The sequence below is a fragment of the Heloderma suspectum genome, chromosome 3 (genome assembly GCF_057233095.1).
Source record: "Heloderma suspectum isolate Gila_16-S chromosome 3, 16-S_ref, whole genome shotgun sequence".
Taxonomy (NCBI): Eukaryota; Metazoa; Chordata; class Lepidosauria; order Squamata; family Helodermatidae; genus Heloderma; species Heloderma suspectum.
The window spans coordinates 85,226,385-85,243,190 of record NC_139460.1 but is presented as its reverse complement, the minus strand read 5'-3'; the positions used below and the strand labels follow the sequence as shown (position 1 = coordinate 85,243,190).

Genomic DNA, 16,806 nt, shown 5'->3' with positions numbered 1-16,806 from the left:
GACAAGCATTGGCGAATTTAATTCAGGTGACCATTATATCTACTGCTGTGGGCAAGAATCCTTTAGAAGAAATGGAGCAGCACTCATAGTCAACAAAAGGGTGGGGAAAGCAGTAAAAAAAGGTAAAGGTGTCCCCAACCAGTCGTGTCCGACTCTAGGGTGTGGTGCTCATCTCCATTTCTAAGCCAAAGAACCAGCGCTGTCCAAAGACACTTCCGTGGTCATGTGGCCGGCATGACTGAACACCAAGGTGCACAGAACGCTTTTACCTTTCCCGCCAAAGCGGTACCTATTTATCTACTTGCAATTTCTTGCTTTCGAACTGCTAGGTTGGCAGGAGCTGGGACTGATCTCAGTATGAATCCAAGGCAAACCAACATCACAGTAATTCAAGTCTATGCCCCAACCACTGATGCCAAAGAAGCTGAGGTTGATCGGTTCTATGAAGACCTACAACACCTTCTAGAACTAACATCAAAAAAAGATGTCCTCTTCATCATAGGGGATTGGAATGCTAAAGTAGGAGGTCAAGAAATCACCGGGATAACAGGCAAGCATGGCCTTGGTGTACAAAATGAAGCAGGACAAAGGCTAGTAGCGTTTTGCCAAGAGAACACGCTGATCATAGCAAACATTATTTTCCAACAGTACAAGAGGCGACTCTACACATGGACATCACCAGATGGTCAATATCGAAATCAGATTGATTATGTACTTTGTAGCCAAAGATGGAGAAGCTCTACACAGTCAGTAAAAACAAGACCTGGAGCTGACTGTGGCTCAGATCATGAGCTTCTTATCGCAAAATTTCGGCTGAAATTGAAGAACGTCGGGAAAACCACTAAACCATTCCGTTATGACCTCAATCATATCCCTTATGAATATACAGTGGAGGTGAGGAATAGATTTCAGGGATTAGATCTGATAGACAGAGTGCCTGAGGAACTATGAACGGAGGTCCGTAACATTGTCCAGGAGGCAGCAACGAAATCCATCCCAAAGAAAAAGAAATGCAAGAAAGCAAAGTGGCTGTTTGAGGAGGCTTTACAAGTAGCTAAGGAAAGAAGGGAAGCGAAAAGCAAGGGAGAAAGGGGAAGATATATCCAACTGAATGCAGATTTCCAGAGAATAGCAAGGAGAGACAAGAAGGCCTTCTTAAATGAACAATGCAAAGAAATCATAGAAAACAATAGAATGGGAAAGACTAGAGATCTCTTCAAGAAAATCGGAGATATCAAGGGAACATTTTGTGTAAAGACGGGCATGACAAAGGACAAAGAAGGCAGGGACCTAACAGAAGCAGATGAGATTAAGAAGAGGTGGAAAGAATACACAGAAGAACTATACAGGAAAGATCTTAATGTCCCTGATAGCCATGATAGTGCGGTCACTGAACTTGAGCTGGACATCCTGGAGAGTGAAGTCAAGTGGGCCTTAGGAAGCATTACTAACAACAAAGCTAGCGGAGATCACAGTATTCCAGCTGAGCTGCTTAAGATCCTAAAAGATGATGCTGTTAAAGTGCTGGACTCAATATGCCAACAAATTTGGAACACTCAACAGTGGCCACAAGACTGGAAAAGGTCAGTTTACATTCCAATTCCAAAGAAGGGCAATGCCAAAGAGTGTTCAAACTATCATACAATTGTGCTCATTTCACATGCCAGCAAGGTTACGCTCAAAATCCTACAAGCTAGGCTTCAGTAGTATGTGAGCTGAGAACTACCGGAAGTACAAGCTGGATTCCGAAGAGGCAGAGGAACTAGAGATCAAATCGCCAACATTCGCTGGATCATGGAGAAAGCAAGAGAATTCCAGGAAAACCTCTATTTCTCCTTCATTGACTACGCTAAAGCCTTTGATTGTGTGGATCACAACAAACTGTGGCAAATGCTTAAAGAGATGGGAGTACCAGACCACCTTACCTGTCTCCTGAGAAACCTGTACAAGGGTCAAGAAGCAACAGTAAGAACTGGACATGGAACAACCGACTGATTCAAAATTGGGAAAGCGGTACGATAAGGCTGTATATTGTCGCCCTGCTTATTTAATTTATATGCAGAGTACATCATGAGAAACACCAGGTTGGAGGAATCACAGGTCGGAATTAAGATTGCTGGGAGAATTATCAACAACCTCCGATATGCAGACGATACCACCCTAATGACAGAAAGCGAAGAGGATCTCAAAAGCCTCTTGTTGAGGGTGAAAGTGGAGAGTGCAAAAGCTGGTTTGAAACTCAACATTAAAAAAAAAAAGATCATGGCATCTGGCCCCATCACTTCCTGGCATATAGAAGGGGAAGAAATGGAAGCAGTGACAGATTTTATTTTCTTGGGCTCCAAGATCACCACAGACAGTGACTGTAGCCCTGAAATTAAAAGACACTTTCTCCTTGGGAGGAAAGCTATGGCAAACCTAGACAGCATAGTAAGAAGCAGAGACATCACCTTGCAGACAAAGGTCTGTATAATCAAAGCTACGGTTTTCCCAGTAGCAACGTATGTCTGTGAGAGCTGGACTATAAGGAAGGCTGAGCACCGAAGAATCGATGCTTTCGAACTGTGGTGCTGGAGAAGACTCTTACGAGTCCCCTGGACTGCAAGGAGGTCAAATCAGTCCATCCTAAAGGAAATCAACCCTGACTGCTCATTGGAAGGACAGATACTGAAGCTGAAGCTCAAATATTTTGGCCACCTAATGCGAAGAGAAAAGTCACTGGAAAAGACCCAGAAGTTGGGAAAGATTGACGGCAAAAGGAGAAGGGGATGGCAGAGGATGAGATGGCTAGAGAGCATCACCGATGCAATGAATATGGACTTGAGCACACTTCAGGACAAAGTGCAGGACAGGAAGGCCTGGCGTGCTATGGTCCATGGGGTCACGAAGAGTCGGACACGACTGAACACACGTATTAAGCATTTGTTTAATATTTTATCCTTTCATTCTAGATTTTTGTTTAAAAAAATTGTATAAGCATGCCAAATCTGCTGTTGCAACATATGGGAAAGAAAATTTCAAAAGAGCTACATACAGTATTTTGCAATTCATGGCACATATGGCACATATTATTATAATGGCAACAAATAATGAAGATGCATAGATTACATATGGATCTTTGTTTCTTTGGAATTCAAATATAGTGAAAAATTGTACTTTTCTCATAATCAACATCCATATGATGTCAGCCTTTTTCTGATCTGAAACCAGTTTTCTTGCTCCACTAAAATGGATTAGAAATATCTGAATTGTTAGGTCCATGGCTTTTCAGAAAGTTATAAATTGCCAAAAACATGATTTTCCTATAAAACATATTTGCAACTGAGGTGGAGGATAACAGTAAGAATGTGAATACATAATTACCAGACATATTATTTCTGTAGTTTCTCTGGTGCACTGGTTTAAAAAATGCATACTACATAACTTTTTTCTTCACAGATTACTTTTTTCATAAATAGAGATGAATCTCTGTATAAAAAAACATGTGTGCTTTACAAAATATACAGGGTAGAGCATGCCTGTGCATCACAGGTACACAAAATGGGCAGCTGCTATATGTCATCAGCTACCTAAAAGTCACCATACATCTCTACATGCATTACAAAATATATACAGTCCCTTAGCAACATCATAAACACATTTCTTTGGACATAAAGCCCATAAATTTCAGTGGAATTTACTTCCAGGTATGTGTATGCAGAATCAGAATTCAAGATAAGACTCCGAAACACTTACTTGAAAGTAAGATCAACTTAAACCTTCTGGCAGGGCTTACTTAATCCATCCTGTAGGATCAGAGTGCAAAATGACTTGTAAAGAACAGTGATTTTCAGCTTACTTTCTACTTTTCAAGTTAGAATGCCTTGGAGATGATATCTTTATTGCACCAATTTCTGCTTTTAAAATGTCTCAATTAAAACACATTAGTGCATTAAATCTTCTGGAACTGGCATGCCAACAACAAACTGTATCAAGCTGCCTTGTTTAATATATCTTTCCAAATGTTGATGCAAACTGCATCTATTCCTAAGACTCCAAAATATTGGATGTTCTATCTTTCCTAAATGAACCATTTTCAGTTCAGTAACATCCATTTCAAACAAAGAAAGCAAAAAAGAGTCAATAACTGGGTTTGGCCAACACAATAACCCACAATGGGTTAAATAAGCCATCATGGCTTATTTAACCCATTGTGGGTTATCATGTTGTCTGTCAGGAATTTTTAAATCCACGATGGCTTATTTGGCAAAAAATAACCTGCACTGATTACCCACAGTCTGCAGTAGGGGTTATGTAACCCACTGTGGGTTATCCTGCTGTTTGTTGGGCACCGAGGATTATTTTGCTCACCTAGATTGCTGCTGTCGTTCTGTTTTTCATGGGAGTTCTCTGTGTAATGAAATCTCCCTGCTGGGATGAGGCAAAAAGTGAGCATGTTTTTCCCCTATTCCCTCATTTCCCCCTATTCCACAGTTGCCTCTGTTCCTCTTCTTTTTTTTCCTTTACACTTCTGTGCATTTGCAAATTTGTGCATTTTGGCAATTGCGGTATTGGAAACACGTTAAAGCCTCTATGCCTGTAATGTCTATGGGGAGAAATGCACAATTCCACTTTAGCAAAAAAGCACTATAGCGCTTTAGCAAATGAGTGAAAGAGCGCTACATCTTTGTATGAGGTTTGGTCCCGATCCTGCAAACCCCCAAAGTTTTATAGCTCTCCCCTTTTTGGTGCACTCAGGATTTTTGCTCCTCTGGAGTAATTGTGCAGGGTTTTGATGGTGAATCAGGTGCCTCCTGACAAGAAGAGGCTGTGTGTGAAGTCTGGTCCTGATCCTGCAAACCCCCAAGGTTTTATAGCCACCAACCCCTTTCTGGTGTCCTCGGGATTTTCGCTCCTTTGTGAGTCACCTGGGATTTTCACTCCTTTGTCAATGGGTGAAACAGAGCCACTGCTTGTGGCTCAGCAGGACAGGGGGTGGGGGGATGACACAGATTACGCACAGTAGCTTAATAACCTACGCACAGTAGCTTATTAGCCTACTCATGTGGCAGGGCATTGTGGATTATTTAAAAAATAAGCTACTGTGAGAACCTTATTAAGCCACCATGGCTTTAAGTGACATCTGAACGCTGCCAATGTGTTTCATCAGGCTGCCATTGCAGGCAGGGAAATGATTACAGGAAGACTTCAGAATGCTTGGGGAGGGTGGGGGGAGTTGATGAGGGAATCCAACACTGAGTCTGCTGAGATACAAAACTGATGCTAAAACCACATAGAGCAGAAAAATCAATGACCCAGGAAAAGTATGCCACCTGATAATCTTGATATGAAAGCTCAAGATCCATGCAGAGGAGAAAGGGCTTAAGTAAGTTTCTTTCCAACTTCATGTGCACCATTAATTTCTCATTACTGGATTCTATTAAACATAACAGCTCCGTAACTTCTGGGCTCTTTGGGTTTCTCATACAGCAACTTGCCTCCTCCCTGCTGCAAATAAAGGTTCATTGTAGCACCTCAACATTTTGCTGTCAAACCCAATTTTAGAGTCTTCCTTTATCAGAAAAGGTTGATATAAAACGGGGGGGGGGGAGAGATTATCTGATGCAACTCATTGCTGTCTCTATTGTAAACTTTTTTGTTTATGTTAGACTGAAAGAATGAGTCTCTTTAAAAGGATTTGCTTTCACAAACTCAGCCAAGCTTTTGAAAATCTACCCTACACTGCTGAAAAAGGAAGAGAAAGTCTGAGACAGGTTAGCAACTTTAGATATTCACTCTTTATAATACAGTAACATTGCTTGTAATTCTTTAAGAGGTGTACAGTATTAGTTTTATCTAAGCAGATTTAGAAGATAAAGGATAGCATTTTTTTTAAATCTTGCATTCTAAGGATTTTATATCTGTTTTAGGCCTGCAGTGTATATATTTAAAAGATTAATTGGTGCTGAAATGATTAGTGTGTCAGTATTTCTGGGCCCCTTCATGGATCACTGCCTTGTTGTGGCGAAGGGGCTTGCGTAACTCAGGGAAGCCATAAGCTATGCCGTGCAGGGCCACCCAAGACGGACAGGTCATGGCAGAGAGTTCTGACAAAATGTGGTCCACTGGAGAAGGAAATGGCAACCCACTCCAGTATTCTTGCCAAGAAAACCCCATGGAACGTATCACAAGGCTAAAAGAGATGACGCCGGAAGATGAGCCCCTCAGGTCGGAAGGTGTCCGATATACTACTGGGGAGGAGCAGAGGGAATTTCCAAGTAGCGCCAGAAAGAGTGAAGTGGCTGGACCAAAGCCAAAAGGACACTCAGCTGTGGATGTGTCTGGTGGTGAAAAGAAAATCCGATGTTGTAAAGAACAATATTGTTTAGGAACCTGGAATGTCAGATCAATGAATCAAGGTAAGCTGGAGGTGGTCAAACATGAGATGGCAAGATTGAACATCGACATCTTGGGAATCAGCGAACTAAAATGGACAGGCATGGGCGAATTTAATTCAGGTGACCATCATATCTACTATTGTGGGCAAGAATCCCTGAGAAGAAATGGAGTAGCACTCATAGTCAACAAAAGGGTGGGAAAAACAGTACTGGGGTACAATCTTAAAAATGATAGAATGATCTCAGTACGAATCCAAGGCAAACCATTCAGCATCACAGTAATTCAAGTCTATGCCCCAACCACTGATGCCGAAGAAGCTGAGGTTGATCGGTTCTATGAAGACCTACAACACCTTCTAGAACTAACACCAAAAAAAGATGTCCTCTTCATCATAGGGGATTGGAATGCTAAAGTAGGAAGTCAAGAAATCACCGGGATAACAGGCAGGCATGGCCTTGGTGTACAAAATGAAGCAGGACAAAAGCTAATAGAGTTTTGCCAAGAGAACACGCTGATCATAGCAAACACTCTTTTCCAACAGCACAAGAGACGACTCTACACATGGACATCACCAGATGGTCAATATCGAAATCAAATTGATTATGTCCTTTGCAGCCAAAGATGGAGAAGCTCTATACAGTCAGTCAAAACAAGACCTGGAGCTGACTGTGGCTCAGATCATGAGCTGATTCTTGCAAAATTTCGGCTTAAATTGAAGAACGTAGGGAAAACCACTAAACCATTCAGGTATGACCTCAATCATATCCCTTATGAATATACAGTGGAGGTGAGGAATAGATTTCAGAGATTAGACCTGATAGACAGAGTGCCTGAGGAACTATGGACGGAGGTCCGTAACATTGTTCAGGAGGCAGCAACTCAATCCATCCCAAAGAAAAAGAAATGCAAGAAAGCAAAGTGGCTGTCTGAGGAGGCTTTACAAGTAGCTAAGGAAAGAAGGGAAGTGAAAAGCAAGGGAGAAAGGGGAAGATATATCCAACTGAATGCAGAGTTCCAGAGAATAGCAAGGAGAGACAAGAAGGCCTTCTTAAATGAACAATGCAAGGAAATCGAGAAAAACAACAGAATGGGAAAGACTAGAGATCTCTTCAAGAAAATCGGAGACCTCAAGGGAACATTTTGTGCAAAGACGGGCATGATAAAGGACAAAGAAGGCAGGGACCTAACAGAAGCAGATGAGATTAAGAAGAGGTGGAAAGAATACACAGAATACAGGAAAGATCTGAATGTCCCTGATAGCCATGATAGTGCGGTCACTGAACTTGAGCCAGACATCCTGGAGAGTGAAGTCAAGTGGGCCTTAGGAAGCATTACTAACAACAAAGCTAGCGGAGTTGACAGTATTCCAGCTGAGCTATTTAAAATCCTAAAAGATGATGCTGTTAAAGTGCTGCACTCAATATGCCAACAAATTTGGAACACTCAACAGTGGCCACAAGACTGGAAAAGGTCAGTTTACATTCCAATTCCAAAGAAGGGCAATGCCAAAGAGTGTTCAAACTACCGCACAATTGCGCTCATTTCACATGCCAGCAAGGTGATGCTCAAAATCATACAAGCTAGGCTTCAGCAGTATGCGAACCGAGAACTACCGGAAGTACAAGCTGGGTTTCGAAGAGACAGAGGAACTAGAGATCAAATCGCCAACATTCGCTGGATCATGGAGAAAGCAAGAGAATTCCAGAAAAACGTCTATTTCTGCTTCATTGACTACGCTAAAGCCTTTGATTGTGTGGATCACAACGAACTGTGGCAAATTCTTAAAGAGATGGGAGTACCAGACCACCTTACCTGTCTCCTGAGAAACCTATACGTGGGTCAAGAAGCAACAGTAAGAACCGGACATGGAACAACTGATTGGTTCAAAATTGGGAAAAGGGTACGACAAGGCTGCATATTGTCACCCTGCTTATTTAACTTATATGCAGAGTACATCATGAGAAATGCCCGGTTGGAGGAATCACAGGTCGGAATTAAGATTGCTGGGAGAATTATCAACAACCTCCGATATGCAGACGATACCACCCTAATGGCAGAAAGCGAAGAGGATCTCAAGAGCCTCTTGTTGAGGGTGAAAGAGGAGAGTGCAAAAGCTGGTTTGAAACTCAACATTAAAAAAACTAAGATCATGGCATCTGACCCCATCACTTCCTGGCATATAGAAGGGGAAGAAATGGAAGCAGTGACAGATTTTACTTTCTTGGGCTCCAAGATCACCGCAGACGGTGACTGTAGCCATGAAATTAAAAGACGCTTGCTCCTTGGGAGGAAAGCTATGGCCAACCTAGACAGCATAGTAAGAAGCAGAGACAGACCTTTGCCGACAAAGGTCTGTCTAATCAAAGCTATGGTTTTCCCAGTAGTAATGTATGGCTGTGAGAGCTGGACTGTAAGGAAGGCTGAGCACCGAAGAATCGATGCTTTCGAACTGTGGTGCTGGAGAAGACTCTTACGAGTCCCCTGGACTGCAAGGAGGTCAAATCAGTCCATCCTAAAGGAAATCAACCCTGACTGCTCATTGGAAGGACAGATACTGAAGCTGAAGCTCAAATATTTTGGCCACCTAATGCGAAGAGAAAACTCCCTGGAAAATACCCTGATGCTGGGAAAAACTGAAGGCAAAAGGAGAAGGGGACGGCAGAGGATGAGATGGCTAGATAGCATCACCAATGCAATGAATATGAACTTGAGCATGCTCCGGGAGAGAGCGCAGGACAGGAAGGCCTGGCGTGCTATGGTCCATGGGGTCACGAAGAGTCGGACAGGACTGAACGACTGAACAACAACAACAATTTCTGGGCACCATTTGAAATGATTAGTGCTTCAGTATTTCTGGGCACCATTTTTCAGACAAAGAAACCTGCATCATGTTATCAACTTACTAAGGGTTGGTAGACTGCAACATTACATAAGGAAAGCGTACATGGAGCTCATGATAAGGCCTACAACGTTTTCCATTTCCTAATGGCAAAAATTTGAATTTAAGACTTTTCCATCAAATCCAGTCATGAAATAGTCTATGCAGTTAATACATAAAATCTATCTGTATTCTTCACTATAGGATTTTTTTTATTCAAATGATTTCATTTTAAATCTGAATTGTCCTCTCTACAACTACCAACGGTCTGTCAGGGATGCTGTGGTTACATCCTGCATTGTCAATTCTGCTTGAACAAATTCCAAGGCCTACAGCCAAGTACCCCAGTAGCGCACCAGACACACAAGTGATGGTGCTATGCTACACATCACTACACACAAACTATGCAGACTGCAAACATTGGGGATGCCAAAGGGCTTCTGCACACAAAGGCTTTGTATCCCACAATTTTACCAGGGCTTCTGCTTCCAGATTCTTTGCAGGATTAAGCTCGGCCCTTTACATGTGCTTCCCTGTCCCCGCCCCTATCTGTGAGTTCTATATATTTCATTATACAGTCACTAGATGGTGCTGTGGTATAGCTCCTATTATTTCGCATCTTAATTCAATGTGCTGTATTTTAATGGCTCTTTATCTCCGATCTTTAAAAAAATGGGATAAAGGTCAGAAGACACAGAAGAGGCCCTGGAGGCTGACAACGTCATATAAAGGACCCACAAACTTCCATGAGTAACCTGTAGCAGAAATCTCAATCGCAGGATAAAAGCCCCATGTGGAGAAGCCCAAAGTCTCTAGCTCACCGGCAACCACATGACCAGCATGAATGACAAAGGAAAGAGAGCAAAGAAAGGACACTGGGGTTGGAAGCTCACTTCCAAACCAAATCATCGAGATGTCAGCATGCTGGCTACGGAACAGGATGCTCATTAGCTTGCCTGAACTGGCACAAATGCTAGTGTTTTATTTAGGCCACATAGACTCACATTTTAAGAAATAGATCTTAAATAGATCTCCATGGATCTACTCTACAAACCATCTAGGTTAGTACTAGGATTTAAGCCAGGGATGGGGAACCTCACGCTCGAGGTCCAAATTTGGTTCTCCTGGAATCCCAATCCAGCCCTCCAGGGTTCCACAGTTGTTCTATTCCTCCCCCCCAATCATCTATTGTTTGGTGGTTTCCCGGCTTTTGTGCAGTTTTTGTGTGCATTGTAAATGGCTGAAATTCTACACCTAAGGCTTAGTTACTGGCAGTAACTTCTTTACGCTAAAATATGCTGGTATTTGGGGTATTTTTTATTTTTGGGCCCACCACTTTTGCCTTTGGTCCTGCCCACTACTGGAATATGGCCCCTGAGATCGTCTCCAAAATTGAATTGTCCCTCAGGCTTAATTGTGCTCCTGATTGAAGCTGATCTTGAAAGAAAGCTCATGAATGGACTTAAAAGCTTACACTTACAGCTGGTTTAATTTCACTGAAATTAAGGCGCCTTAATCCCCAGGCTCCTTAAATCACTGCTGTCTGCCTGGGATGCTGACATGATGCTGGTAGACCACACATTGTGGTTTGTGACATTGTACTTGGGTAGCTGTTGGTACACATCATTGTACTCTAATAGGTTTTAGAAGTGGATTGCAAATAATATTAAATATACTTAAATCAACTCTCTCCAACTTAAGTGGTTTATGGAATGAACTACCCAGCACTTAGTTGGTGTTTCCTTGTTATTTTCAACTTTTACGAAGCTGATAATGCAAGTCTATCATTACCTATAGTCAAGCTAACAACAAAATATCTTGAAGAATCTGTATGTAAAACTTTTTAAAATGAATATCTGATAGTAAGAACATACACATCAATCCTTGAATCTATCTGCATGGGTTTGTACATGCACAACAGAGCTTTCCCTTGCCTCCCTTGATCTACTTCCCCACACCACATCACAGAAGCTTACTGTAATGGGGGTAGGGACATGAGGTTGTAGCTCAGGGAAATCAGGATACAGCCTCTTTTGATTTTTAAGTTTGATTCTCAATGGGCCATTATTAGATCTATAGTACTAGTCGAAATACCTCCTTGCCTGGGAGTAAGTTCCATTGAACTCAATGGGGCTTACTTCTGAGTAGACATGTATAGCATTGGTCTGTTAGCTGTGTTTAAGTCCCACTGGAATCAAGTTAGTTGTGACTAACTTAAAACCCATTCATTTTAATGGGACATAATTGAAAGTCCATGAATCCAATTATCAGTGTTGGCCATAAATAAAATTCTGGTAACCCACAATAGAAATACTATAGTTTTTAAAAGCTGCCAGCAGCACAATACAGCAGAAACAAACTCTTTCAAAATAAACTGTCAGGCTGCAGCCTCAGTGTCATGGATTAGAGACGAGGAATTCCTAGAAACACACAACCCACTGCTCTTTCCCCTATCACACACACACACACAGCAGGGATACAAAAGGAAAACACTTACTTTGCCTCTGTGGAATAGAAAGTCAGAAAAAGCTTCACAGGTTACTAGAAACAATTATTGGCTATGAAGCCAACATTGTGGGCTCCTGAGCTTGACTAACTTTGTCTGGATTGAGGCAATGATGTTTAACACAGAAAATTGTGTGTGTGTGTGTGTGCGTGCGCACGTGTGTTACATCATGGCTAAGCCCCTATCCAACTTGTAAACAGCTCCTAAGTATTAAAAACGTGAAGTATTCATGGTAACCACATTAATATTTAGTATGTGTTATCACAGTTTATCATGTACTCTGTCAAGTGCGTTTTGATTAGCCTTTAGAAAGTTACATTCTGAGTTTAGATTGCAAAAATGTAATGCTGACAGGCAAACACAAGCTTACATCTTGCTGGAATATACTAAGCATATTATTAAATACTAACAGACAAGCAATTAATCTTTTGGGTGCTTTCAAAACCACAACCATATAAGTGATAAAGAACTCCTGTAACAGTGGCAGAAATTTCTGCTGAAACAAAGTAGCAACAGCACAGTTTTTAGAGCCATCTTCATTTTGTATTACACGGTGCTTCCCAATTATTACCAGACAACTGTCACTTATGCAAGTGAGTGACATGGCCTCCTGCCCCAAAATTGATCTCATTTGTCCACCAGAGATTACAGTGGCTTGCCTGTGCCTCTCATTGGCACATATACTGAATGATGAACCGTTCCAATTTTCTTCTCTCTGATTGTAGGAAAAAACATTTTCCCTTCCTTACCATCTTTCCCAATTAAAAATAGTGTTATATTACTTGGGGATCATAGTCATGCTCTTTTTACCTTTTTTGTGCAAAGCTACAAAGGGTGAATCCACTTTAGAGCAACTAGCATGGGCTCAGCTCAGGACACATGTGGGTACTGGCTGCATTGAATGAACACATCTGACCCTGAAAAAACTACTTGTGCAGAACTGTCCAAACACATAGCGTGCAACAGCTGCTTGTTTAGGTGTGTATGCTTGCAAGGCTCTAAGCAAGCAGAGGGTAGGGGAGGAGGGGAAGGAAGCCAGAATCATGTTACTGTAAGCGGGTGCAGGTTCATGGCTGCACAAGAGTGGTTCATCAGGGATAACAGATGTGGCATGTAAGATTTTTCATGCACAGGATTAGTGGAATGTCTTAAATCACAAGAGGCACATACTCCAGAATTACTTGTCCCCTAACATTCTTTAACTCTCACAAACAACACATGCCAAAGAACATGATTTCAATACTGGGTCATATGTGTAAGTGAGCATTCTAACCAACCTTAGATATTTAACAATGAAACAAAGTGGTAGTAGTTACTCTGAATTAATTTAGAATAAAATGGCAGCATACTGATGATCTTGTATATGTGTCCTATGAGTTGATGATCCCCTTAAATTAGATAAGGCAACACCTTTAGTTGACTTACTTGTACTGATGAGAGGATGCTGGATAAATAGGCACACAAGAACAGCAAGTATGTTAGAGCACAATTCTATGCATGTTTAGACAGAGAAAAGTCCTACAACTCTGGCTGGGGAATGCTGGGAGCTGTAGGACTTTTCTCTATCTAAACATGCATAGGATTGCACCCTAAATTTGTTTAAACTCTTTTTTAGTTAAAGCAATGCAAGGACTTAAAATGTAGAAGACAGATTGTCAGGCAGACATATATATAGTAGTCCTGTAACCTTGAAAAGGAATACAACTGGCCAGTACGGACACCACCAGGGTTGACACCATCAGCTCTGCTGTCAAAGTGATCCAGGCAGCAATATCAGTGTAGGGTTTTTCTACATTGCATCAGCTTAGCATTAAAGTGGATTCACCCTTAGTTCTGGGCATACCACTAACACTGGAGTACATCCAGTACTTCAGAAAATGAGAGGAGACTTGATTCAGGCTCACCCGGAAGCCCCCTCCTCTCATCCCAGTTCCTTAGGTGTTAGCTGTGGCGATTACATGGTGGGTGGGACACTTGGTTTTTCAGATAAGGACTATAACAGTTTTAGCTAATAAGCAATTTGAGGCTGGCACCACCTGACAGCTTTGGGAACAGACTTCAGAAGGATTACCAGTTCACATACATTATTCAGTGAAATCAGTTCTGTTGGCCAGGGAATATTTTATGTTGACCAGACAAGATCCCATTCTTGTCTGGTCAACAGGAATTGACTAGCCCTATAACTAGCCACTGTATATTGTCACCCTGCTTATTTAATTTATATGCAGAGTACATCATGAGAAATGCCCGGTTGGAGGAATCACAGGTCGGAATTAAGATTGCTGGGAGAATTAGCAACAACCTCCGATATGCAGACGATACCACCCTAATGGCAGAAAGCGATGAGGATCTAAAGAGCCTCTTGTTGAGGGTGAAAGTGGAGAGTGCAAAAGCTGGTTTGAAACTCAACATTAAAAAAACTAAAATCATGGCATCTGGCTCCTTCACTTCCTGGCATATCGAAGGGGAAGAAAGGGAAGCAGTGACAGATTTTATTTTCTTGGGCGCCAAGATCACTGCAGACAGTGACTGTAGCCATGAAATTAAAAGACGCTTGCTCCTTGGGAGGAAAGCTATGGCAAACCTAGACAGCATAGTAAGAAGCAGAGACATCACCTTGCAGACAAAGGTCTGTATAATCAAAGCTATGGTTTTCCCAGTAGCAACGTATGGCTGTGAGGGCTGGACTATAAGGAAGGCTGAGCGCCGAAGAATCGATGCTTTCGAACTGTGGTGCTGGAGAAGACTCTAACAAGTCCCCTGGACTGCAAGGAGGTCAAATCAGTCCATCCTAAAGGAAATCAACCCTGACTGCTCATTGGAAGGACAGATACTGAAGCTGAAGCCCAAATACTTTGGCCACCTAATGCGAAGAGAAAACTCACTGGAAAAGACCCTCATGCTGGGAAAGATTGAAGGCAAAAGGAGAAGGGGATGGCAGAGGATGAGATGGCTAGATAGCATCACCGATGCAAAATATGGACTTGAGCACGCACACTCCGGGAGAGAGCGCAGGACAGGAAGGCCTGGCATGCTATGGTCCATGGGGTCACGAAGAGTCGGACACGACTGAACAACAACAACAACTAGCCATATAGTGTGTATGAGAGAGAGTTGGATAAGCTGCAAACAGGTTGAGGCACTGTCTTCTTTCTTTGGCAACATCGCATTGTTACTTTTTTTTTTTTTTGCCTTTCTGACTAGGCTACGGGGCAATTAAGAGTTGAACGCTGGGTAGAAATTCAGCAAGTACAGCTTTCTCTCATCCCCAGCTCTTTATGCTGGAGGAAACATTTACCCGTTGAATTTTCTCCCAGTCTGGACTTGGGAGGGCAAAAGGGAAAACGTGTCAACCCCACAGCGTGTTGTTGATATATCCCTCTTCACACAGGCAGCCCAGGTACTGACCGTGGGGGTTCCCACGAAGACTTCCCTGCTGTCTCCCGGGATATCACGTGTGCCCCCCATCCGGGGCTGTGGCCATAGCCCACCTGCTTTGCCCGCTGCTGCCCTCCCGCCTTGCGCGTGTTGAGAGGGGACTGCGGGCCGCCCGGCCCGGGGCTCCGTCGCCTTACCTGAAAAGTCTGCCAGCGCGGCGCTCTCTTTGGTCCAAAGCAGGAGCAGGCAGAAGAGGAGCTGGAGCAGCCGCCGGCGCTCTACCTGGCGCCGGCTCGGATGCTGCCCCCCAGCCTCCAGTTCGCTCATGGTGCGGAGGAGGCGGGGGTCCCTGGAGGCCAACCGGGTCACATGACGGCTCCAGCCCCCAGCCGCGAGTCCCTGTCCTTCCTGGGACTGGAGCAGGCTGGCAACGCAGCCTCTGCGAGCGAGCGAGCGAGCGAAGGAAAGGGGCGGGAACCGGACTAGAAAGGGCAACTCGAAGGGCTCGCAAAGCCTCCACGCAGCTTCCCGGAGAGGAAGTCACTCACACAGCAGTGACTGCTGACTGACCCCCGGCTGGGAAAGTGAAGTGCGCGGCGTGGGAGGCGCCGAGTGTGTGGATATGCGCGGGCTGGCATGGGCGGCGGCGGCGGCAGCAGCAGGGGAAAGGGGAGATGAGCCTTTCCCAAAGCCGGCGCAGCAGCCACCGGCGTCGAAAAGCCGCGGGAGAGCAGCCAACGCAGGTCGGAGCCCGGCAGCCGCTAGCACGCAGCAGCGCCCCTCTCCGCGCTTGCTTGGCCCCATTAGCAAACGTCGTCGCCTAACCCCAGTCTGGTCTCTCTCGGCTTTACCATTCCCGCCCTCCAACTTTCTCCTTCCCCTTCGACAAGCTGACGACGACGGGGTGCCTCTTCCAGAAGGCGCCGCTTCGGAACTGAACGTTGCTGGTGGACTGCTTTCGCGCACGTGCCTCTGAAAGTAGCGCCGCGCCTTGCCCTTCTGCGGAGTTATTGGCGCGCACTTTAATGCTTGTTGTCCTGTTGTGAATGCAGGACAAATAACTGGCATGCTTTGACCGGCTTGTTTTGGAGGGGCGATGTACAAGTGTCTACGCCAGCGAGCGAACAAATAAATAATTAAATATTGCATGGAAAACATAAGAGCGTTGCGTCACGCGATGTTTCCCTACACAGAGAGTCCCAGTATAGGAAGCAGCGGGCCAGGTACACTCTCGGAAGTGGTGCTGTGCTGTCACTGAGGGTGAAATAAGAACACTTGCATCACATTTCCAGTGTGGGGTAGCGGTTAGAGTGTTTCTCTGGAACCGGGGAGACCTGGGTTCAAGGCCCTACTTGGCCATGAAGCTCACTGGATGACCTTTGGGCCAGTTACTAACTCTCAGCTTAACCTACCTCACAGGGTTGTTGTGAGGATAAAATTTAGAGGAGGTTCATGTAGGCTGCCTTCAGTTCCTTGGAGGAAAAGGTGGGATATAAGTGTGACAAAGAAGTGACGGTGTACGCAGATTTTGTGTAGGAAGTAGTCACAGGGTGTTTTCCCCTACTTTTCCCCAAAGTATACACAGACACAACCCATAATTTCTCCCCTCAAGAACAAATATCTGTGCTCACGTTGAAATGAAACTTCTTTCAGATTAAAAAAAAAT

General features: G+C 43.8%; 1 protein-coding gene across 2 annotated transcripts in view; it reads right to left on the bottom strand.

Annotated features, from left to right (window-relative positions):
* Positions 1–16,285, bottom strand: part of EVA1C (eva-1 homolog C) — an 84,652-nt gene extending 68,367 nt beyond the window's left edge. The window contains exon 1 of one of the 2 annotated variants that reach the window (XM_084843623.1): positions 15,338–16,285. In XM_084843623.1, the coding sequence (XP_084699749.1) occupies positions 15,338–15,467 (130 nt within the window). In that variant the 5' untranslated portion in view covers positions 15,468–16,285. The remainder of the gene's footprint in view (positions 1–15,337) is intronic. The other variant, XM_084843624.1, reaches the window with a different exon arrangement.
* Between the last annotated feature and the right edge of the window lie 521 nt (positions 16,286–16,806).